The sequence below is a fragment of the Takifugu flavidus genome, chromosome 7 (genome assembly GCF_003711565.1).
Source record: "Takifugu flavidus isolate HTHZ2018 chromosome 7, ASM371156v2, whole genome shotgun sequence".
NCBI classification, from domain to species: Eukaryota; Metazoa; Chordata; class Actinopteri; order Tetraodontiformes; family Tetraodontidae; genus Takifugu; species Takifugu flavidus.
Window position 1 is genome coordinate 8,450,372 of NC_079526.1, and position 17,080 is coordinate 8,467,451.

The following is a 17,080-nucleotide window of genomic DNA, read 5'->3' on the forward strand; positions in this document are numbered from 1 at the left end:
GAACATGCGGTTCAGCGCCCCCACCTTGATGCATCTGCTCACTCCCGCTTGCTGGATGTTGGATTGCTCTTTTGTATAAATCTGGAGCCTCTGGGTGAGTTTTTACAGCATATTCAGTATAAAAGTATTCCAGAGCCTGTGACTGTCTCAAAGCAGGGCCTGTAGGATCGTGTCTTGGCTGCTTCAATGCTCTGCCTTGACCAGGAGTCACTCCGAGGTCGGGCACAGCCACCTCAGCTGCACCTGCAACATCCTGGAAAGATTTACATCAGAAGAAATCTATATTACCATGTGTATATGGTTTTTGTGATCCTCCATATTCCCCTTAAGGAGGTGACAGAATTATGTGTTCTATAGAGGATTATACATTCACCTGAGAGATCGATGAAATAAACTGATGCATATATATAGATACAGACAGAGATGCTTGGTGGGTCTATAAACTGCCTATAGGGTCAAGTTTATATATTTCTGAAATTGCAGCATCATGCATAATATTGAGGTAATGGTTATATACATGATCCAGCTGTGCACTGTGAATGGAGATAAATATCTCTGTTCAGAGCTTTAAAAACTCCTCTGTCTAAAAAATGAAGGGAAAAAAATTATGCTTGATTTGCTTAATCTTGATCTAAGCAGGGTCATATAAAATAAGAATATAAAATAGCTGCGGTGGCTATTATAATTATTTCAAAATCATTTTATTTTGATAAACTTAATTGTGGCTTGGGACAGAAAATAGAAATGATGTAATCACAGTCAGCATCAAACAGAGACATGCAGAAGCAACAAGTCAGTTCTTTTTTCGCTGCTGAGACCTGTTGAGCTACAGTAAGATTACAGTTTGTGTTCAGTGCTCGCTGAGATTGCTGCGCGTGTTCATACTTTCCAGGCTCCGCTGTGACCTCCACAGTGTTGCTCTGCTGCTCTCTGACCTCCTGATACAAAGATCCTCTGCTGGACAGAACCCTGAACTCACCACAGACACAAAACAGATGAGTTTCCCCTTGTTCCAGTCGGGAAACTTGTGTTGAAATATAATATCCATTATCAAGCACAGCAGAACCACGACGGTGATACGTTTTAGTTACAGTTAACATCATTTATAGTATGAATGGAGTTTCTTACCCTCCCATCTGATTTTCTGAGATTGTTATAGTACCCCCATAGTTTAACCCTCCGTGTGCAAACAAAAAGAAGAAAATAGGAGAAATATGCACATAAACTGTGGGAAAAACCAGCCTTTATAAAATGAAGGAATAATAACCCAAAAAATGTTCTGCTTTTTTAGAGAAGACATGCACTGACCCATGAGCTGTCAGACTTTGAGCAGATTTATGTAAAATGAGGTTGGATTCGTACAGTGTTTTCATCACTTTGTATCCAAGTGCAAGAAACCAAGAAATCTGATGCAAACACGTTGAAATAGTGTAATTCAATAAAATCCCACGTAGACAAAAATGAGACATCTTCTTTAGAAGAAGATGGTCTGCAAAAGAATATATATATAAAAAAATGAAATAAAACATATACGCAGGATAAACCTAAAAAAGTTTGGATGCTTCATCCGCCTTTACACAATTTATTCCCGACGCATTTGCGGCTTTTTAGCGGAGATCGCTGATACAAAGAGTCCAACTTACACAGCTGAGGAGCAGCAGCATGACAGCAGCCCGCATGGCTTCAGATGAAAGTGTCCTCAGAACTCCTCTGACTCCAACCGCCTTACACAACCCGCTCACGGTCTTCTAAGGACTGCGCTTTAAAAACGCCCCCCACCCCCACCCCCACCCCCACCCGAGAGGACCGTGCCCAGGACGACCGAACATTTCCAGCCTGGAGGGGATGATGAAACCACCACACGGCATGCATCCCAGCTCTGTCACATCTTCCGTGCCAGACAGTTGTGCGCCCACTCAACACGCTGCTGTTGCACGTTGGTCACACCTCAGGGTCCACTGATGCTGGGAAGTCTTGTGGGTTCTGTTGCTCTACACTGACAACTGTGGCACGGTGTTTTTAGTCTGCACGCTGACTTTTAAAGAGCATGAAATGCTGAATTTGCCATTGATCCTCAGTTTGAGCCCTCTGAGGTTTGTCCAGGGTCAGAAGAGAAGGACTGTGGCCAAGGTGAGGAATGTATCACGAGCATCAGAGTGAGGCGCTGCTGCCCGAGGCCGGATGTCTCAAATTTGCTGTCACGAACAGAAGAACGACCTGTGGCATTAACCCGAACACACACATCAGGCAGGAGAAATGATCTTTTATTCCAATTTGTGCAAAAATAAACTGCATTGTTAGTCCTAAATTCCTTTAATGATGGTGGTTTTGTGCCATACAGGTGTTTGTTATGCATTAATGACCGCTCTCATGGAGACACTACACATCTCTACGCGCTTGATGGTACAGACTTTAATAGCTGTTGGTGTCAGAACAGCGACTCATGACTTTCCTGGTGCTCACAGGTGAGTGTGAACTGTATCACAAAGCTGACAGATTCTGACGGCATGGCTGCTGTGTGTGTCTGCAAACATCCAAGGTCAAGTTGAAGAGCACGACTGTGCTTTGTACCATCTCATCATGGAATGAAACATCCTCCTATATAAATTCTGTGCACACAGGCGTGAACGAGAGGCGGAGGAGGCTGCGGGAACTGGTCAGGTTAGTTAGCAGGAGGCTCAACGATTAGAACACAAGCTGTTTTTTCTATAAGTTTGCTTTGAGAGGCAGGATTACACCCGGGACAGGTCAGCAGGCCATTACAGGATAAATCACACCTTGAGATCATTTAGAGCCCCCATTCAATCAAATGTCAATATTCTCTGTCCCAGAGTGAGCTTTTCCCAACTTTTTAAACTTGCGTTGTTGCCACCTGTGGTTTGTTTCCCAAATCCTCTGGTTGTGCAGCTTTGTGCCATTCATGACCTGTGTGCCTAAAGGTGCCACCCCCTGACGTAGGGGGTGAGGAGAGCGGCCTAACAAGCTCTAGACGTCAGGGGGAACCTTATGAGAGAGTAAAGTTGTGACTGAACAGCTGAATATAGACAATAACATCATTCAAGAAAAGACAAGAGATCCTTTAATCTTTAGTCTTTTGAACAGATAAACACGTTTTCCGTTGGTCACTGACAAGCCACATGATTCAAATCAAAAATAAATGGCGCAATAATTCAAGCGTGGATTTATTCGGTATATTTTACACTACATATTTAGCAGAAAGCTTCTCTATCTATAAAATCCAGAAGTGGTGAGGGAACTGTTCCAGTGAGGTTCCCCAGGCACAGAGTTAGGCCCTGTCGGCTGCGCTGGACACTTTAAAGGAGACTTCTTTGCTAAAACATGTCCACAGAGTCCACAGTTTACTGTTTCCATGGCCTTTTGCGGCCTCTGGATCCTCAGTTCACATAAGGTCTTATATTCACATTTCCAAAACATTATAAATTCAACATTACATTAATGCAACAACACAATATTAATATGCATCCTATTCAAGTGAAATAAAAATAAATAATCCAAAAGGCAGAAATCTGACGATGCAGACAGGAAATGGTGGAACTAAAAAAACAACTCACTGATCTTTTATTATTCTGGTGAGACATGATATGCCTGGAGCCTGAAAACAAAACAAAAAAACCCAAACCAAAGTAAATATTTTAACCTTCAATATGATGGAATCAGCAAGTGGAGTTAAAGGGATGTTCATTCTGGCCACTGGACTGGTTGGTGAGGTTTCTGAGTCCCAATGTCACCAAGAAGTAAGTGTGATCATGACAGTTCCACACCAGAATTCTCACTAATCTCATGAAAAGCTGAATGAGGCTCCAAGCTCGGCTGAGTGTCCACTGAGGCAAACATTTCCATATGGTACATTATTGGTACATTATGGTACAATATTGTTTATTTACATCTCCACTGGTAAAAGGTGGTAGGACACGAATTGTTAATTGTTGTTTGTGTCATCTTATGTCACATTATCACTCAAAAGAAAATAATAAAGTCTCTGGCTCTCTGTGCCTGGCTTTAAAATGGCTTTAGTCACATCAACTGTGGGAACGTGAAGCAAATTCGTCCAATTTTCTCATCAAAGCGATCCCAGCAGATATTGGTCAGTACTACCATAAAATGGACTGGTCCAGTGACGCAAACAGTCTGCTGTGATCATCTAGTTATCAAGACGAACAACCAGTTCAGAAACATTTCTATTCCTTAATGATTTCCAGTTTCAGCAGATTAATGTATCCTAAAATAAAAGACATTAGAAAAGTATAATATTCATGAGGCAGGCTGACACTCTTGCAGCAACCAGGAAATATGTGGAAACCATAATTATGGTTTGTTGCTACTCTCACAGCTCGGCACAATATGGACAAACAGCAACCCTCCTAACTTGATCGGAACGTAAGCAAGCTAAAATACATTCATTGTATTACAATTTTACATGCTACCGCTATGTTCACCTGCACAAAACACACTCATTTTTGTCTTGAACACACCTGATCAATGTCTCATCACATTTTGTCCAAAGAAAACTAAAGACACTCAGTTACATGGAAAAGCTTATTAACCCCCAGGGCCCGACTGTAGACATATACCACCAGTTTCTGCCGTCATTTGTTAGAACATGTAAATACACGCACAAGTTCATACTGGTAGGCCTTCTCTAGCTTCACACACACACACACACACACACACACACGCACACACAATGCAACCATACACACAAGTATAAATATCTGTGAAGAGCAGTACTGTCTGATTTGCTACTGGTGAGGACAAAAGTTCTCAGAGTCATCGTAGAAGTTGTAGCTCCCCGTGTTGCCTGTTTTGAGGTGTCCCAGACCGCCGTGGATCGCCATCAGCTCAGTGTTTTAGCAGCGGTCATCCTCATCTGTGTCACTGAGTAGCTCGCTAGCTCCAGCCGGACTCGCTTGGCCCAGTTGTTTCAGGAAATGCCCATTGGGAACCTGCCAGGAGTGTCTGAGTTGAGGGGCGGAGCTAATGGCATTGGCCCGACCCAGGCTGGTTGCCACGGCAGTCTCAAAAGTGAGTGTGTCCCTCCTGTCACTTGCCTCCCTGCCACTGGTGTCCTCATGGAATGGGAGGTAGGGTTCTGAGATGTAGCGGTGAGGTGACGGGTTGCTCAGTCCTGACATGTGACCTCCGGATGAGGCGTGGCCTGGGCTGAAGGCACCGCCATCCCTTTCAGCCTTCAACAATGTATCTTTACAGGCATCATCCTGAGGCTGGGCTGGCCCCTTAGAGGAGCTGGCTGGTGGGGAAGAGGTGTTGGCCTGTTGGGCCAGAGGGGAGTAGGAGATGTAGGGCCTTGGGCGAGAGGGCGTCTGTGGCAGCTGGCGTCGATTACGAGGTGTACTGGACTCTGAGGCTGAATGAGCAGTGCTGCCTGATGTGTTCACCTACAGAAAATAATGAAAAAGCAATATTCCAATATCCTGAAGATCCACCCAGAAAAAATGAGAAAGACTCGATATGGGACTTCAGTGCTACCTGTCTCTGCAAGTTGGGTTTGCGTGGTTCGCTCGGTGAACGAGACCTCCTCCTTTCACGTGACGGATCTCGGCTGCGCTCCTCAGAGTTGCATCGGGACACATCAGGAGACAGGAGGTGGCGTCGTTCCTTGGATCGCCCTCTCTCGTGACTGCTGGTCTCTCTGTGGTTGATCCGAGGACCTAGAAGACCGGATTAAAAGACCCTTTCTCATCTTCTTAAAAAATCTGCATTCAAACCAAAAGCCAAAAAAAGAAGCAACTGAATTTATGCAAACTAGCTCAAGCTTTGGAGCAGACACGGTGCAGGCAAAAGCTGCAGCGTATCAGACGGTACGGTTAAGCAAGTCGACCTCTGTAGCTTCTCCGAGGCCTGTATGTGTCGTCAGGACTGACTCTCTCCAGGGAGTGCTGCTCCTGCCAGAGGCCGTTCACACACTGGTCCCCGATGGTGGAGAAGGAGCGCTTCATCAGCTTTCTGTCTGCTGATATCCCCTGTTAGCCACACATCAAACAACCAGAGGAAGGAAGCTGTAACTCCGATTGGCAGCTAATCAACGGATACCTCCGATAAATACAACACACTCAAGCGCAATTGTTTGTGAGAGTATGCGCGCTGTCAACCTTACAGTCAGTAGCAATACATACAATAATTCACCTTTGTTACCTGTGTGTCAACTGCTAGTCGGGGCATGGAAGAGGCTCGGATAGATGCTGTCCGCTGAGGTGACTTAACAACCGTGGAGTTGCGTTTAGCCCGCTGCATCATTTGGTTATACTCAATTACATCTGGCACCTATGTCCAAGTGCCACAAGAAAGAAGAAAAAGGCTGCATGTCTAAATGGTATTCTTCAAATGTCATCACGTTCATCTTAACCTAGATGTTCTTCACCAGATTATGTAAATGAAGGTGGTGGCCATGGGGGTGATGATAGGGGTGGTAGGGAGAATGGTAGTCAACGTCCTCCTCCTCCTTCTCCTCCCTGGAGCAAGAAAAGGGCTGCAGGAACATGTCTTGTGGGGAAATCGGGCTGAGTGCGATGAAACCTCCTCTGGTGCTTAAGGAGAAGACACAGACAAGGGCAGTGGAATTACAGCGGATATACTCCAGAATCTGCGAAACCATGTGAGGAGATATATGAGCTGTGAGTTTACAGTGCAGATCCGGCGCTGTGCCTGAGGAATGAAAGGGACCTGGCATTGCATAGGATTTCCTGAGGCAGAGAGGAGGCGTCCATACGCTGGAACATTGGCGCATGTTTCTAGGTGGAGAGTAACAAACAGGTCAAGTCGCTGAGAACTAAATAAATAACCATTATAGACAGACTTGCAAATTAACTTTTTAGGTTTGTACCTTCAGTTTGTTCAGTTAAGGATAGGACATAAGGTTTTGAGGCACTTTTCAGAGCTGGAAATGTTCAAGTACCTGTTCTTCCAGTTGCTGCCGGAGCTTCTTGGCCTTGCTCTGCTTGTAGTAGTCCATAATCATCATGGCGGCATAGATCTTCCCGATGGTCATGTCACTGGCTGAGAAAGGAGAGAGAAACTTTCCAGGAATTGTTCCACCACACATTATTAACTATGCTAATCCCATAAGAACTGCCTTTGAGTGAACTGAGCCATCACCTTTGTGAATAGGAACCAACAGGTCCAGTGACTTCTGGGACAGGTGAGGCCAGATGACTCCTATCTCCTTCTGCAGGTCCAGGTCCATCTGGTTTCGATCCTCCCCTCCTTCACAGGGAGACAAAAAGAGATGTTGAGCATTTTATCTCACCACACATAAACGCCTGGCATTTGATCCAACCTCTGGCAATCTTGACATCCAGGGCAGTGCGAATCAGGGCCATGAGAGTGGAGGTGAAGTGGACGGACATGTCCTCGTCCACCGGCATGTTCATCAGGACAAGTCTCTGATGGCAGCAGATGGGATCCCAGTTAGAGATGACCAATGACGCTAACACATACACATGTCCCAGGGCAAAGGGGTGGGAGCACGGAGCAGCCGCAATCAGCCACGAGGTGAGATCAATCCCTCATTTAACTGAATGATTTCAGACATAAAGCCAGGCAGAAACAAGCTGACTCCCCCTGGTGGCTGGCTGCAACATACAGCACGTTATGAATCCCAGCAAAGCATTACGAACATGTCAATAAATGAGCATGTTATTGTGTAATTAGGTTGTAATAATAGCAACCAGGAGCCCCCTAATGTAAAAAAATAAGGCATAATGTTTCTCACAGAATTTGTATTGATCTACTTTCCCCATGAAAAATCATCCAACTAAATTTGGGAGAAAACTTGCTGACACACACATACACAGACACACATCAAGTACACAAATGTAATACTGAACTGTTAGAGGGACATGCAGACAGATTTAAAGAAGAAACAGGAGGTAGGTATGAAGGACATGAGAACGTTTGACGGCGGATAAGATTCGGCATGTAGATGTTTGGTCATGATTAATTTTAAATTCAAGTTCTTTAACCGGAAATAAAAACAGATTTTGCCGAAACTTTTTTTTAATGACATCAAAGCAGACAGATACTTTTGGTTCTGCCAAGAAGCAAAGCGAAGCAGGCAAATCATTACCATACCTGCCACTGGCAAAATACAGGAACTCAAAAGTGTGTCAACAAGCAAAACTGCGTCATAAAACAAACATTAAGAGAATGATTTTTGATGTATGACACATGACAGTTTTACAGTGCTCGCTGATTTAAGGGTGAAGGCGGTGCCTGTGCCACAGCTAGAGTTGGGTCTACCTTATAGGCCAACTTGGAGGGGCATTTCTTGCCCAGACCTAGAGGTGGCGACATGTTGGTCAACATCTCATACATGTCAGTATAATGGATACGACCACTGGGGGTCCCGTGTAGCCATGAAAGTGGGGATGTGAAAGAAAGCGGGAAGAAGAGAGAGACGGGAGAGGGGTGGTGTTGGGGGTGGAGGAGAAATGGATGGAGGAATTGAGGTGAGTGTTTCAATGGGATGAAGTGGAGGATGAAGGAGATACAAGAGAAAGGGTTACTCTGGGGTATCACAAAGAAGGAGAGATTAAAGTAGAAGGAAAACAAGTCACGTTCTTTCTATGCTGCCATCAGAGCATAGAAATGATTAAAGAGGAGAACGTCCTCAGACAGGGTGAGCAAAGGAATGACAACCTGGCTGGATCTGGTGGAAAACATCATACTTACGTGGAGTGGCAGGGTGTGTGTGTGTGTGTGTGTGTTGTGTGTGTGTGTGTGTGTAGGGCAGTTTAAAAAAGATCCAGATCCAACAGGTAGAAAGAGACAGGCGTTGGCCAAGTTGCTCTATAAAACTAAATTTAATATTAAAGTGTTTTGAATGTTGCTTAAAAAAGTCAAATGAGCCGTGGTGTTCACTGGTAATCCTGACCAATGGGCGACCTGTGTCTTAGTACCCTGAGACTTGACTGTCGTCATTCTTTGACCTGTCCAACGCACCCCTGAAGGTCTAGAGGGGTGGTGACAGCCAGTGGAGGGGGCAGAGGAGGGAGGTGGATGGGGGGTGGGAGGGTAAGAGGAAGCCAGGAATAATCCCACAGGAAAGAGGGGCAAAGTAAGTGGTTAACAGGGGGGGAACCAAACCTTGCATGCCACCCTGTGAGGGCAGTTCTTTCCAAAGCCCAGGGGAGGTGAGATAGTGCGTACAACTTTGTACATCTCCTTATAGTGGATCCTACCGCTGCAAAGAACATACAGGACTTTAGTTGTTTGTCGGTGGGTCAGGTGGGTCAGGGCTGGATGGAGGCTCTTGTGACCAAAAAAACAATTTTATCGACAGTTAACCTACATAAATGGTTGGTAAATTACGTGGACACGTTTCTAAAAATGCGACAGATACAGCAAGAACCAATCGCTCAGGGAAAAAAGGGATGTAAATCGGCCTGAGTGACATCCCCACTCATGGCTTTAGCATTGGGATGCTTCTTAATGAATTGAATCCAAACATTTAATGACCAAAAGCCCTCAACTCCCTCTATCACCGGGGGTAGCCCTGGCATTCAAATCCTTATCCTGATCTGTGACAATGCCTTCCAGAAGCTCATATGGCTTCATTTGTGGTCTGATCTGCATTTTTGGCTGGAGTCTTCCTGCATATATGTTTATAATGCCTGATACATTTATAGCTGAGCTTTCAGTAAGTTTGTTGGTGCATATAAAATGTGGGCTTTCAGACCTCTTTAAGAACATCAAGTGTTGCTCTTTAATGCAGCACACCATCGGCCATCCAGTATACATCCCACGACCCTCCTGTAGTAGATTGAACACTTCATACAAAGTAAATTAAGCCAATTTTATAGTCAAAACCATTCCTAGGTTCAACAGGACTTACAAAACAAGATAGTTCTAAGGTTTTTGAAATAGTTCTCATCTACAATGGCCAGTAGAGACAGCATGTCTGTTACATATGATTAACAATGTGATCAAAACTGCAGCCTTCGTATGTTGCTGACGGATAAAGAGACACTGACCAGGCGGCACGATCATACTCCCCCCAGATCCGGACAAATTCATCCAAGTGGTGCGGCCCCAAGATGGATGAGTCTCTGGTCAGATACTCAAAATTGTCCATGATAACAGCAACAAACAGGTTCAGCATCTAGACAGAAGATAAGAAGGACCGAGGAAATACGGAAGTGGGGCAGATAAATCTCTGCATTTAACTCCACCGTCAACTTTGAGGAATTGTTGTCGGAGAGCAGACGAATCTGTCGCACTTCTTGTCATACCAAAAAGGAGCTGAAGAAGATGAATGAGACAAAGTAGAAGTAAGCGAAGTCGGAACCGCAGCCTCCCTCTGGGTCAGAAGCTGGTACTGCCATGTCGGTCTCACACTTCTGTCCCCCAAGACAGGACAACATGATCTCCTGCCATGACTCCCCTGTGGCACTCCTGAAAACACACACACAAACACACAGACACACCATCACAGAGACACACATACACACACACACAGACACACACACACACACACACACACACATTCACACACACCAGCACAGTTTTAACACAAGAGTGAAATGGTGAGAATCTGTGGGATGACTTGAAGCAGGCTGTCCATGCTCGGAATCCTTCGAACATCACTGAACTGCAGAGGTTTTGCCAGGTGGAATGGGCCAAAATACCACCATCCAGGATCCAGACACTCATCCAGGCTGTCATTTTTGCAAAAGGAGGCTCTACTAAATACTAATATGATTTTTCTATTAAGGTGCCCAAATTTATGCACAGGCCTTTTTTTGTTTTGGGGCATATCGCACATTTTTTGTTAACCCAATAAACCTCATTTCACTGCTGAAATATGATTGTGTTAATCAGTTAATTGATATATCAAAATTAAGTTGTGAATTAAAACACCCAATGATTGGTGAATAAAAATAATGCCAATTGTCAAGGGTGCCCAAACTTTCTCATACCACTGTATTTGCAGTTGGTTGGGCTGGAGTCTGACCCTGCAGAATAAGGTCACAAGTATTTTGGGACAAATAAAGAACCCATATTCTGCTAATGCCCATGATAGCAAGCAGGTGGTTAATGGTGAATACTTGTTCCTGAATCAATACCATAGTTTGGCTATGATCTCATAGTATTCTCATGGTATCCTACCTGAACAGCAGCAGCAGAGCCCCAGAGAAGGTCTTAAAGTTGTTGTGCTGGTTAATGTGAGTCTTGTCACTCAGCTTAATGTTCCCAAACACCTGAGCAAACAGAAAGAAAGCAAGAAAAAGGACGGCCAGGATATCGACCACTGCAGGGAAAAGAGCTTCTGTTGGCGCGTTTGATTCGCTGACCTGCATGCCAATGATGGCGTAGATGAAGAAGAGCATGGCGATGAGGAGGCAGACGTATGGGAGCGCTTTGAAGGACTGGATGAAGGTCCAAAGGAGAATCCGGATCGTGTAGCCTTGTCTCAGCAGTTTGATCAGGCGAGCTGCTCGGAACAACTTCAAGAAGCTCATGTTGAACTTTTCGACAGACTGGAACAAAGAGCCAGGGGAGTGGTTGTTGCTGACGCCGTTGTGGATGGGGTCGCTGCATGAATTAATAAATGAACAAACTCTACCTGCAGGTCAACGATGATCTCAGTGATGCTGCCCAACACAGTGATGAAGTCAAAAATGTTCCAAGTATCCCGAAAATAGTTCTGCGTGGAAAGAAAAGAGAATTTAAGCTAATTTTTTTAAAAAGGGGTCTCTAATTCAGGCCCTGTTCTCTCCTCTCTCACCAGAAGACCGAAGGCCATGATCTTGAGGATGCACTCAACAGAGAAGATAACAGTGAAAGCGGTGTTCAGGTGCTTCAGGACAGCCTCGTACGCCGGTGGGGCAGAGTAATACTGAGAATAAAGAAAATAAGGCACAAGGGGGTATTCAGCAAAGTGCAGGTGTGAGCAGAATACTGGAATCTTTCCCAACCGGTTTACTGCAGGGTAACCTCACAACACCAGTCTGACACCACAGTGAATTTACAAATCTGCAGGTCGATGGAAGATTCCTCCAGACCCATAAATAGTCCTCCAGTCTCTACACTTCTCATCTATTGCACTATAAAAAGAGTCATTCCTCTGGGGGCGGCAGCCACAGTTAATGAGGTCATGCTAAATAGGAGTCCTTGGATATTATCGATCAATATTTAATACAGGCTGAGTCACCCTGCATCTGTCTGCCTGTCTCTCAACAACCTGCAGAACTAAAAAAAAAAAAAAAAGCACCTTTTTTGCACCTCCCAAACTCTAGTGACACATTCTTTCTGTCCTCTGTTTTCCTCACCTTCATCATTAGCACAATGGTGTTGAGAGCGATCATGGCCAGGACGGTGTACTCAAAAGACGGCGACACCACAAAGTGCCACAGACGATACTGGAAGGTGTGGCGATTCTGGGGCATGTAACGGGTCAAGGGCTTCGCACTGATGGCAAAATCTATGCAGGCCCTCTGAAATACACAAAAATAAACACAAGACAGTGATGTCTGCCAACGACATTCATCTGAATCTAAGTATCGGGCTCGTTGAGGGAATTTAGGGCTTTAAATATGAGTGCTGCTTCTAAGGTACGCTGAAAGGTGAAATATGCAGCTTGAATATGTCTTCAATCCAAAAGCACAGAAATATAGTCAATGAATCTCCCCCTGATTGTAGTTATGGTGTTAATATTGTCAGTAAAAGTATTTGGGTGTCATTGCAGTAAAGCTGACCTTTGACCTACTGCAAATAGTGTGAGAAAATTGTGTCCCCCACTTTTTTTTTGTCTCTGTTCACCTCATTCTTTTCCAGGCTGCATTCTTCCATCATTTTATCCCCCTGCTCCTGGAAAGTGATGATGATGAGAGCCACAAAGATGTTGACGAAGAAGAAGGGAAAAACGACAAAGTAGATGACGTAGAAGATTGACATCTCCATCCGGTTGCCATGGCTCGGGCCTCTGTCCTCCTCTGTCACGTCCACAGAGTGCTGCAGAACCCTGGGAAGGACACATGATATTAAAACCCCGGACATCAGAGAAAGCCTCAAGCAGCCACGGTTCAAATCATGCAGAGGGATGGAAAACTCCGAGCTGCTCATTCAAGACATAAATGCAATAAAAACAGCTAGTTTAGGTGGAATCTACAGGGAATTCTTTGGCCGTCAGGGTGGAAATCATGTCTCTTTGATAGGGAAATTAATAGAAACTTTGCGAGAGTGTAATTAAGCAGAGTTGCGAAGAATTATGAACCCACAAGCACTGGCAATTAAATATCGATGTAACCTTATAGTGAGAAAATGAATTCATAAATCACTGTGAAGTAATTCACATTTGGTATGTTTCCTTCCTCAAAGGTCAGCTCTGAACATAACCTGAGAAGAAACCAGGCGTAAAAGCTTGGAAGAGTGAATCTGCTGCTGGCGTGACACTCACTGAGGCCAGCCCTCTCCAGAGGAAACAGTGAAGAGCGTCAGCAGAGCCCACATCACGTTATCGTAGTGGAACTCGTGTCTCCTCCACTCTCTTCTCTTCATCTCCTTCTTGTCCTTCCCGTAGTCAATGTAGTATCCCCTGGAGCAAAGGAGGCCACCAGATTACAGCGCGGAAATCTTAATCACAACCAGGAAACCCAAAAACGTGGCGGGGGTTTGATTCTTACTGGCATTCCTTTTCTGTGTCCTTGGAACTGTCGGTGCAGTAGAAGAACTTCCCCTTGAACAGCTGCACGGCGATGACAGCAAAGATGAACATGAAGAGCTTATAGACGATGAGGATGTTGAAGACATTCTTCAGGGACGTCACCACACAGTCAAACACCGCCTGCGAGACAGAGAGTTCAGCATAGAAAAGATGCAACTACTGTTTATCACTTTACGCGACACCGTAACTCAGCTGTGGTTCATACGCATCACACCTGACACATGAGAGCAGGATAAGAACATGAGAAATCCCCAAATTCCAAACCAATTCAAGGAATGCGACATGTTACACCCCCACCGCAGAAGGCACAAAGGGACTGTTGTTACACCCACAACATAAAGATAACCCTTTATGACTCCTTTATGTGGACAAATCTAGGGGTTGGATTGGATTTTTCTAGAACTGAAGGTGGGATTGGCCAACAGCAACACCCAGACGTGGACGTCAACATCAAACACTGACCACCGCTGACCTTGAGTTTAGGAAGTCTCTTGATGGTCTTCAGCGGTCTAAGGACACGCAGCACTCGCAGAGATTTGATGGTCTTTATGTCCCGTCCTTTGTTATTCCTGCAAAGGAAGACAGACGGCATGAAAATGGCAGCATAGGTGGGGAAAAAAAGATTCATCAGTCTCTGGATTTGTTCACACAGTTTCACAGATTTTTTTACCCCATCACATTGCTGTAGGTCAATCCCAAAGGGACACCATCCACAGATGAAGACAAACAGGAAAGAGGAACAGACATATCAATATTTACAGTGTAAGAGACCCAATGGATGACTGCATGAAGCCAGGACATTGATCCGTTAAGACTGTTTTGACATTTAGATGTGCGATTCACTGGGATATATCAAACAACTGACGAGAGGGCGAAGGCCACCAGCGCTCCCACCACCACGATGAAGTCTAGGATGTTCCACAAGTCTCTGAAGTAGGAGCCATCGTGGAGAATCAGACCCTGGTCAATCATCTAGAACAAGACAGGAGCGACAGCGATGACTAAACCCCTCACAGTCCACGGGGACGAAGGTATCATTTCTTGCTTTGGCGCCTCGTGTTTTCACTCACTTTTATGATCATCTCAAAAGTGAAGACTCCCGTGAAGACGTAATCAAAATACCGCAACACCTGCAGCACGCGTGAGATGGAAGCAGGATGACATCCTTCAATTTGTTTTCAATTACTGAGCTCATTTAACTTTGGATTATAATGATGTGTTTCGTTATAATAGCTTATCAGTTTCACAGCAAAGATAATTGGTCTGCTTCCTCCTGAGGCTCTACGCCTTAGATATTATTTCCCTCTCTCCTTAGTCGGGAAACAAATCCCTCATCAAGTCATTTCACTCTGATTGTGCAATTCTTTTGACAATATATTTTTTAAATGATTTCAGAGGATGAGTATTCTCTCATTGGTTCATGTGGAGCCAACAGACATGGGAGACATGCTAACCTTATTCCAGTCAGAGGACGTGGCTACAGGATCCTCGGCCGCCAGCGCTATGCTGCTGGCGGCGATCACCAGGAGGATGGACATTTCGAAATACCTGAGGTTCACCACATAGTGACACGCTCGACGCACCCTGGAGGACCACAGGCAGAGGGAAATATGCAACATGGGCCTGCTAGCATGTCTGCAGACTGTAGTGGATGAGTGATAGGAGCTGATGAACGAGTGGAAGGAACTCACGGGTTGTCGTGTTTGAAGATGAACATGCTGTTTGGGATCACACTGTTGGCTGGGTTGACCTCTTCTAGCTCCTCCTTCTCTGACTTACAGGTTTCAGGGTCTTTGCTGTTTACTGGTAGACCATTGTACGCCAAACACAAAATACATTGTTAGCCTTCCTGCAGCTGTCCACCAGAGGGCGAATGAGATGCTTCACAACTGAACAAAATCTCCACGAGGAAAGGGTGGAGCTGAGTGACTAGTGTGGTGTTTTTAAGTATTCAGATCAGCAAACATGCATCTCTGCTGTGGCCTGGTGATAAAGTGGATTAGTGGTTCATTAGATCAGCTCCTCTTTGTTTAAGATTCCTGCAAAGCAACACAGTTCTGATAATTAACTGAGACAATGAGTCTTCAAGCGCTGACAATCTATTCTTCTAATTTACTACTTTCTACTTCTAATTTGATCAGAGATTTTGTGTTAAAAACAGTGTGAACAAAGTTTAGTTGATTGTACCTGTGAGTGTGGACAGCTCCATTGAAGATTGAACGTTTGGCATGTCTACAATCACACTGGAGCTGAGCTGACAGGAACCCCCCTCCTGCTCTGTCTCGCTCTCTTCTTTGTTGGTTTCTGAGACCTCAGTTGGCTCCACCTGTTGAGGGGGTTCTTCCTGTGTCTGAGGACTCTGGTCACTGGTGTGGTTCTGGTTTTTTGCTGCCCCACTATCTCCCCCCTCACTTTTGTCACCGCGTGTCAAACACCTGCTCTCATGATCTCCGGACTTCTCCTCCACTGTGTTGATCTCTGCTTCGTCCAATTTTCCCGAATTTCTCTTCCTCTCTCTGCTGACTGACCGACTTGCCAAGTGGTTTCCATTCCCATTTGATGAGCCCTGATTCCAGGTTTCGTTCTGATGGTCCCGGCGATGCAGCGCCCTCCTGCCTTTGATCCTATCGTGATCTCCCATCTCTGGTGTCAGGCTTTCAGGCTTATCTGGTGGTCTGAACTTCTTCACGGCTCGGTGTTGGCGGTCGCCGTGTAACCGTGGGTTTTGCCGTCCAGAGGCTGTGTTGTGGGTCTGACTGTCGTCCAGGTTTGCTCCACATGGGTTGGACTCTGAGGCCTCTGGAAGTGCCATGTTTGTAGATTCAAGAGATTCTTTTGTCACCGCTGACTCCGGTGGTTCAGGTATGTCAGCATGCACAGGGATATCAACCATAGAGGAGGAGACTGGATCTTGGCTCTTTATTGGGGAGGCTAGGGGGTCCTTTAGGTTCTTCAAACTCCCTGAGGGCATGTTCTCCAGGACCTTGCGGTGCAGCGAAAGAGAGCGTCCCTGGGCTGAAGCAGGAGGCCCGTCCTTCTCTTCAGTAGGGTTGGTGAACAGAATCTCCCGGCTGGACATCTGCCGGTGTCTCCGCAGCTGGCTGGTCCTCTGCTCCCACACTGACATGGTCATCCTTTTTCTTCTCTCTCTCCTGGACATGAAAGAGTTAGAAGGGTTGAGCGGCGGCAGTGGGCGGCCCTCCCTAATGCTGCCCTGGGCCTCTTCCAGAGAGCAGGAGTAGGCAGGGCGGCTGCGGTGGATGGCTCTTTTCCTGTACAGGTAGGGCCGCCTCCTCCGGCTTCCCCTGAGAAGATAAAGACGACACATGAGGAAACAGAATGGAATCATTTCACTGCATCCAGCACCACATTCAAAAT

General features: G+C 45.5%; 1 protein-coding gene and 1 long non-coding RNA gene across 7 annotated transcripts in view; both read right to left on the minus strand.

Annotated features, from left to right (window-relative positions):
* Window positions 1-11: 11 nt before the first annotated feature.
* On the minus strand, window positions 12-1,745 carry LOC130528551 (uncharacterized). The gene is made up of 3 exons (XR_008951325.1): window positions 1,644-1,745; window positions 886-969; window positions 12-253 (listed from the first exon to the last, which is right to left on the minus strand). It is a non-coding gene; the product is annotated as an uncharacterized LOC130528551 (long non-coding RNA).
* A 1,311-nt stretch (window positions 1,746-3,056) lies between these two features.
* Window positions 3,057-17,080, minus strand: part of LOC130528540 (voltage-dependent R-type calcium channel subunit alpha-1E) — a 59,248-nt gene continuing 45,224 nt past the window's right edge. The window contains exons 21-47 of one of the 6 annotated variants that reach the window (XM_057038044.1): window positions 15,890-17,007; window positions 15,394-15,505; window positions 15,157-15,286; window positions 14,773-14,832; window positions 14,568-14,674; window positions 14,373-14,384; window positions 14,175-14,271; window positions 13,662-13,822; window positions 13,436-13,573; window positions 12,799-13,000; window positions 12,309-12,473; window positions 11,765-11,875; window positions 11,603-11,683; window positions 11,331-11,516; window positions 11,146-11,237; window positions 10,269-10,431; window positions 10,011-10,138; window positions 8,278-8,374; window positions 7,316-7,421; window positions 7,135-7,242; window positions 6,935-7,035; window positions 6,664-6,770; window positions 6,401-6,566; window positions 6,175-6,303; window positions 5,861-6,002; window positions 5,509-5,690; window positions 3,057-5,417 (exon numbers count right to left, since the gene is read on the minus strand). In XM_057038044.1, the coding sequence (XP_056894024.1) occupies window positions 4,869-5,417; window positions 5,509-5,690; window positions 5,861-6,002; window positions 6,175-6,303; window positions 6,401-6,566; window positions 6,664-6,770; window positions 6,935-7,035; window positions 7,135-7,242; window positions 7,316-7,421; window positions 8,278-8,374; window positions 10,011-10,138; window positions 10,269-10,431; window positions 11,146-11,237; window positions 11,331-11,516; window positions 11,603-11,683; window positions 11,765-11,875; window positions 12,309-12,473; window positions 12,799-13,000; window positions 13,436-13,573; window positions 13,662-13,822; window positions 14,175-14,271; window positions 14,373-14,384; window positions 14,568-14,674; window positions 14,773-14,832; window positions 15,157-15,286; window positions 15,394-15,505; window positions 15,890-17,007 (4,750 nt within the window). In that variant the 3' untranslated portion in view covers window positions 3,057-4,868. Of the gene's footprint in view, window positions 5,418-5,508; window positions 5,691-5,860; window positions 6,003-6,165; window positions 6,304-6,400; window positions 6,567-6,663; window positions 6,771-6,934; window positions 7,036-7,134; window positions 7,243-7,315; window positions 7,422-8,277; window positions 8,375-9,123; window positions 9,221-10,010; window positions 10,139-10,268; window positions 10,432-11,145; window positions 11,238-11,330; window positions 11,517-11,602; window positions 11,684-11,764; window positions 11,876-12,308; window positions 12,474-12,798; window positions 13,001-13,435; window positions 13,574-13,661; window positions 13,823-14,174; window positions 14,272-14,372; window positions 14,385-14,567; window positions 14,675-14,772; window positions 14,833-15,156; window positions 15,287-15,393; window positions 15,506-15,889; window positions 17,008-17,080 lie in introns of all 6 variants that reach the window. The other 5 variants (XM_057038039.1, XM_057038041.1, XM_057038040.1 and 2 more) reach the window with 5 other exon arrangements.